We start from the raw sequence: 7,028 nt of genomic DNA on the forward strand, positions 1-7,028 counted from the left end.
AGGCTGTATGTAACGTTATGTGAGGCTCGGAGCGGAGCCAACAGAGCAAAGGCTGCGCATGCCCGCGACTAAGGCCAAGCCAGACACAAATGCCTTTAAGCTGACAGAGGCCACGAGCCTACAGTTTTCTGGCAGGCAGTTGCTACCTTTGGGTTAGCTCAGAAAGCGCGCCATAGCTGGGGAGCTGCTTCAGCAGGTTGCCTGTATCCTAGATAACAAAGGCAGACCTATAGCCTGGGACAATGGCAAACAACGTTAAGGCTGCTAGGTCAAGGATTTTCCATCTCAATAGAGAACTAAAAAATGGGTTGAATCTAGTCGTCAAAGCCACGGGTCTCCATATTGCTTAGTAAATTAAAGGCTTATATGGTCATAAAAAGAAAAATATACGGTAAAGAGAGATTCTAAGAGGAAGAAAACCTCAAACTGGTTTACAATATGCTAAAATTATATACAGGCTATAAGTTAAAGTTCTTTAAGGAAGAGAGTAGTTGGGTGTGGTAGTACACGCCTTTAATCCCAATGCCTGGGAGGCAGAGACAGATCTCTGTAAGTTCAAGGTGTTGTAGCACACGCCTTTAATCCTAGCATTGGGGAAGCAGAGACTGTGGAACTCTATGAGTTCACGGACAGCTTGGTCTACAGAGTTATTCCAGGACAAAAAATACGTTTGAGGAGCTTATCTACAAAGAATCATAACTTCCCTCTGCTCCTGGAGTTGGATGAGAAAGTTTGAGTGCAGGTGATTATTCCTTGATCCCTGCTGGGGTCAGGTGAGAGTCCCTCCATGGCTCTCCATTTGGTGCCATGGTAAAAAGCTAGCCCCAGCAGAGCAATAAGCAAGCTGCTGTTTCTCCTCAACTTCATACTCTATGGATTTTGTTCAACCTGGACACCCTCCGCCGAGACTCGTAGACGAGATCGGAAAGATGAGGATCGTGGACTGGGTCATCCTGTTGTGTGGCCAGGATGCATTGTGGATTAAGATATAATTAAATAAGAGATAATTAAAAAATGGGAAATACCCCGGGTAAATCAGAGTTTAAGAGGTTGTTGTAAGAAACAGTTGTCTGATTTTAAATCTAATGTTTTCTGTATGGATTGATGACTGACAAAGATTTCCAAATCTATAGTCAAATATGTCGATCCTATTAATTATTTCTCAAAATGTTGGCGGGAGGCAATGTGCCCCCATAAAGATAACAATTTTAATAATCCTATCCGGTTGTATAAGTGCTCACATATTGGATCAGATAATTATTTTCTGCCCCTGGAAAAGTTCCAGGCAAACTAATTCTAAAGGATGTCTTGGGGTTCGCTATGCAGCCCAATATTTAGGCCGGTTGCAATGGCACAGGCCAATGAAATTTGCTCTTTGGAGCAGACGTCAGTACTGGCTGAGCTAAGTTTTGTTCTATTTGTTACTCCCAATGTGTAACATGGTCCAGTTCATGCATTAATTTGGGGTAGAGGAGCGGTTTGTGTGTTTCCACAGGATGCAAAGCAATCCATTTGGGTCCCTGAACATCTGGTGCGGACCATGGATTCCTCTGTTCAGAGACCTGAGGACAAGGCGAGATCAAGAGACCCCGCAGGCGTGGCAGAGGCGGCGAGGAAGATGGCAGATTCCTGAGAGATGATCCAGCGCCTGCCTTTGCCCCTTTCCCAGCTTCTTATCTTTGCTCTGCCTTGATCTGCCTGTTTAGCCAAGGCTGCTCTACCCCCTGAGGGGAAGCAGCTACTTCCCCTACCCTAGATTACAGCATTGAGAACCCTGCAGGTCAGACAGAAATACCATGGACATTCAAATTAATTTAAATTCTCGATTGGATGCCTTTTGTTGATCTTTACAAACTGGGTGTGGATTTTGACCTCTGCTGGTCGCTGGTTAGGATTTTGCTGCTTTTCTCGGACCCCGGAATACAAATTGCTAATTGGCTTTAATTTAGTATGGTTAGTCATTCCAGTGGTCCCATTTGCCGGTGCCGTAGCCTTACTCAAAAGAGCTCTGTTCAGAGCAAAACGTTTCAGACACTGTGCAAGCACAGTCTCTTCCAGGATTGCTCATGTGTATGCTGGAACATTTTCACCTGGCCAATGGCTTCAGGTCCGCCACGGCCTGGCCCTAGTAGGCATTCGTCTCGGAGCATCTTTCAGCATAAATATGGCTGGATTCAATGTATGACTAGTAAGCAATGACGGGTTTATTGCACGGGGGGGGCGGTCTCGCCTAAGACAAGGGGTGCGTTTGGACCTGAACACATTCCCGTAGACGGGTTTAGGGACCTAACCCAACGACCGACATGCCTAAGACAGCTGCTAGTCATCATATTTATATATATTTAAGGGGAGACTTGTAGGTACACAGGTTCCCCATTTTTCCCGAGGTGCTATGCAGGGCTGTTCTGCTTCCTGGTTCCACTGCATCAGCTTGAGGGTGTGGCATAGAACTGCCCTCTCCTGTTATGTTAATATCACCTATGGCCCAAGGGTGTAGCTCAGAGAGAACTCTTCTGTCATGGTAATTCCACCTGCAGCAGCCCTGCAGGCAAGGTTCCCGGGTCAGCTTTTCTCTGAGCCTGAGCACGCCCACCTGGCTTCCTCTTTTCTCTGTTCAGCTGCTGTCCGACCTTGGGTGCGACCCCCTGACTTTTCTCTTTCCTTGATCCTGATGGGGGGCTGGTGTCTTTTTGCCCCACAGTATATATACCCGACTTATGCTTAATAAAGCTGCCATTTGCCACTTGCTCCTTGGCAGATGAGCCGGTCTCTTTGTGTGTGTGCGTTGTCTGTTCAAACCCCTAGGACATGCGTCCGTTCTCGTGGGCTCGAGTCAGGAAAGCGCGCGCCTGTTTCGAGGTTCGGGTGTCCACAGAAAAGTGCGGAAGCTTACAGAAATTCATTCTTTTTTCTTACAATATATCCTAATTACAGTTTCCCCCTCCCTCTATTCCTTCCCATAACTCTTCCACCCCTCCCATCCAGAGTCACTTTCTTTCTGTCTGTCATTAGAAATGAATAGGTTTCTAAGAGGTAAAGACAAAACATAACAAAATAAATTAGAATAAGATGAGACAATACCACATTCAAGTGGGACAAGGCAAACCAACAGAAGGAAAAGAGTCCAAGAGAAGGCACAAGAATCAGAGACCCAGGAGTCCCATAAAATACTAAACTGAAAACTATAAATATACCTTGGAACAAACAACTCTAAGTGGGATATCTCTATCAAATACCTCCCTTCAGAGTTCAGGTGGTACAGGAGAATTGTCTGTAATCTGTCAATCATATTTTAAATAAATGCTGGTTGGCCAGGCAGGAAGTATAGGTGGGAAAACAAGACAGGAAGTAGAGGTGATGCAATGAGAACAGGAGAATTCTGGGAAGCAGGAAGCTCCCTCCGACACTCCTGCCCAGATCACCGAAGAAGCAACATGTGAGCTGACAGCTGGAAAATGTACTGAACCACATGGCTAACACAGACAAGAAGTATGGGTTACCGTAAGATGTAAGAATTAGTTAATAAGAAGACTGAACTAATGGGCCAATCAGTTTATAATCTTATGGAGTCCTGTGTGTGATTTTCTTTGGGGCTTGCCAGCTGTGGGGTACTGGGCAGGACAGAAACCACAACAAGCCGGCCCTCATGTTACACTCAGGGAATCCCATACAGCAGGAAGCAGAGTGTAAGAGGCAGAGGGAATGGAGGAAAACAGGAGAACAAGTATATCTAAATCAACTGTACAAAACTCTTATGTTTTCACAGAGACTGAAGCAGCAAGCACAAGACTCACATGGGTCTACACCAGGTCCTCTGTGTATATATCATGGCTGTTTAATTTTAAGTAATTTTCATTTCCTCCTTGTTTAACAGCCATCTCTTTGATATCCCCCATTGTCTCTTTAACTAGAGGGTGTTTTTTTAAAAAGATTTAGTAATGTTGTTGTTGTTTTTAGCTATATGAACGTGTGTATATATCTGTGTGTGGATACCTACACGTGAGTGCAGGTACCTGTGATGTCCAGAAGAGGAGATTGAATCCCATAGGGCTGGAGTCTCAGGCAGTTGGGAGATGCCTCAGGTGGCTGCGGGGAATAGAATTCAGGCCCCTGGAAGAACAATAGTTGCTCTTAACTGCTGAGCCACTCCTCCAGCCCTGACTAGAGTATTTCTTTAAGTTCTAATTCACCTTTACCTGTTTTGAAAGAAGGCAAAATTCTGAATAGTTATTTAAATTTGTGTCTGTGTATTCTGTGAAAAACTGTAAAAAGATTTTTAGTCATAATTATGAGGACATCTATAAAGTGATACAGGCATTTTCTTCAGGAATGATTTTTTTTTTTTCTTGACGGAAGTTCTATCTACCTTCCATCATTATTTTGTTTTGGCTTTATAAAAATTTTAAAGTCAGATTAGAATTAAATTTTTAAATTTTATTTATTTATATCTTTTATGTATGGGTGTTCTGCCTGCATGTATACTTACAGGTCAGAAGAGTGCACCAAATCTCATTATAGATGGTCGTGAACCACCTTGTGGTTGCTTGGAATTGAACTCAAAATCTCTGGAAGAACAGTCAGTACTCTTAATTGCTGAGTCATCTCTCTAGGCTCTGAATGAAACTTTTATTTTAGTGTGATGTTGTGTTTATCTGATGCACATTGCTGTTTTTTGTGGGAACTGTACTGATGAATTAAAGTCGCTACAATAGAGGGAACATGAGGTACTGTCACAGGCTTGAGAGGAATGTTTGAAGACTTCCAGTTTATCTCAAGTCCTCCAGAAGCAAGAAAACTTCTTAAGGATGCAGTATCTGCTGACAGAAAGCTCAGTGGGTCTCTACTTCCCTTCTTTGTCCCCCAGTGTCCCTTTCTGCTTCTGTATGTTTGCTTTTCTTTGTCTCACTGTTATGTGTTCCTTCTCAAAGGTTTCTCCTTCGTGTTTCTTTATGTCTCTTCATTTCTGGTTTTCTCTTTATTATTTTCCTCTCTATTGTTCTCTCTCTAATCTCTCTCTCCCTTCTAGTATATTTTGTTTTTCATTTTTCCGTATTTTCTCTGCCATTTCTATGTAACCTTTGCTCTTTCAGTAACAGGCAGAAGAGCTGAGAATGAAGAAATGCATTGTGTCAAATCTACAATAACCTCTGTAATGTCCTTTCACTATTAAGTATTTTCTATATTATCTTTTACTAATCTAAATAAAAATGTATATGGCATGTATTCTTGTGTAGGGAAGATGGATATGTGTGTGTGACTGTGTGTGTTACAACTGCTGTGTCTGAACTCAAGGTCTCTTGAGAGAAAACATGAACAAATAAAAGATGCTTTGACAAACTCTGATGAACTCTGCTGCCCTCTGTGGACACAAGTGAGTCTAAAGGGGCTCAGAAAAAAAACAAAGACAAACCTGCAACCTTCTGGTTCAGCAAGCCAGGGCTCCTCAGCTTGTGAAGAAGGCATAAGGACTCACAGATTTCAGCCAAGGTCACCTCTCAATATCAAGCATTCAGCTAACAGTCTTTCATGTTAGCCACAGTTCTCACTCTTCAGTCAGGTACAAGAATCCCTTCTTGTACCCAGGCTCCCAAAACTTACTTTGGCATTCCTAACTTAAGGGAAGCATAATCTCCTCTGCTTCAGCGCCTTCTGTCCCAGCCCAGAGGTAGGATTTTGGGGTGCTTTCGGGATTCCCTCAACAGACAAGCTACTTCTAGTCTTCATTTCGAGGCGCACTCATTCCACTTCAAACGACAGGCCAGTGGTTCTCAACCTTCCCAATGCTGTGACACCTTGTACAGTCCCTCATGTGGTGACCCCCCACCATAAGATTACTTCGTTCTTACTTCATAACTGTAATTTTGCTCCTGCTGTGAATCACAGTGTAATATTTTTAAAGATACAAGGTTACCAAAGGGCTGGTGACCCACAGACTGAGAACCACTGCTGTAGGAGGTAGTGATTTCAGGATCTCTATGACACCATCAAGTCTGACTGCAGACGAAACCTCCTAATCTGAAAGACTTGACTAATAATATCTAAGAGGGATGACGGAGCCTACAAAGGAAACTTTTACAGAAGGCACCCAAAGAAAAACAACAGCCTGGCTCAAAAGGCAAGGGAATTTACCTGGCAGGCAAGAAGCAGTGGTGTGTCTCTGGGTGCCCATGGTGGTAATGCCAGACGAGTGTCAGGCTGAGTCCTTCCACTTCAAAGATGTCCACACTAGCTCTTCTGGGAATCCAGTGGTCACTGTGCCTAGGGTCCAAGCGCAAGTGATCTGCACAAGAGAACTTGCAGATCTTTCCAGGAGTGGGAGGAGCAAAACTTGTTACATCCTAGAACTGACCCTGCTGGCACCTTTGTTCACACAATTTCAACCTGCTTTGACTCAAGGTCAGTCATGAAAGCACAATGATATGATTTCAGCCTTCAGGGTCTCGAGGGTGCTGGGAGGACGTGTCTCTCTGTGTCGCCCTTTTCATCCTTGCCTGGCTGCATCCTTCTCTCAACTTTAGGCTGGCATACTTAGAGGGAAAGGTAAGGGGGAGTAGGAGTAGTGCCTACCAAGGACTTAACAACAAGAATAAGATGTGGTTTAGCTTTAAAGTGCAATGCTTTCGTTTCTATCCTAAACATACGCACTTATAGTTGAAAATCTCTTTCAAGCACCCATAACTAGCAGCTTAGCAACTTGGTAGGTGAGACCCCACTCCAGACATACTCTCTCCCTTGTTTAGCAAGCAAGCAACTAAATCACGGTGAGCCCAAGAAAGTGGCCTGGTGGGGCCTGTGACCTGGAAAGCGTGGTCACTCTTAATGTCTGTTCGGTATTTGGGTCCCCAGAACCCACACATCCAAACCTTAAGTCTCTCTTTCGATATATCTCAGCATGTTTCATTTTATTCCTGGTCAGATTTATTACCTCAGGTAATAGAGAAAAGGTAAGAGAGAATCGTAAAGGACTATGGCCTGGAACTGAGTGACCCACAGTGACATCAAATAGTTTATCCTTTAGTTAGAAAGAC

General features: G+C 43.8%; 1 protein-coding gene across 1 annotated transcript in view; it reads right to left on the reverse strand.

The window, feature by feature from the left end:
• Tbx22 (T-box transcription factor 22) overlaps positions 1-6,265 on the reverse strand; it is a 28,156-nt gene extending 21,891 nt beyond the window's left edge. Inside the window, exon 1 of the mRNA XM_085684329.2 lies at positions 6,130-6,265. Within this exon, the coding sequence (XP_085540455.1) occupies positions 6,130-6,169 (40 nt within the window). The 5' untranslated portion in view covers positions 6,170-6,265. The remainder of the gene's footprint in view (positions 1-6,129) is intronic.
• Between the last annotated feature and the right edge of the window lie 763 nt (positions 6,266-7,028).

This window comes from Myodes glareolus, chromosome X (genome assembly GCF_982192425.1).
Source record: "Myodes glareolus chromosome X, mMyoGla1.1, whole genome shotgun sequence".
Classification (NCBI taxonomy): domain Eukaryota; kingdom Metazoa; phylum Chordata; class Mammalia; order Rodentia; family Cricetidae; genus Myodes; species Myodes glareolus.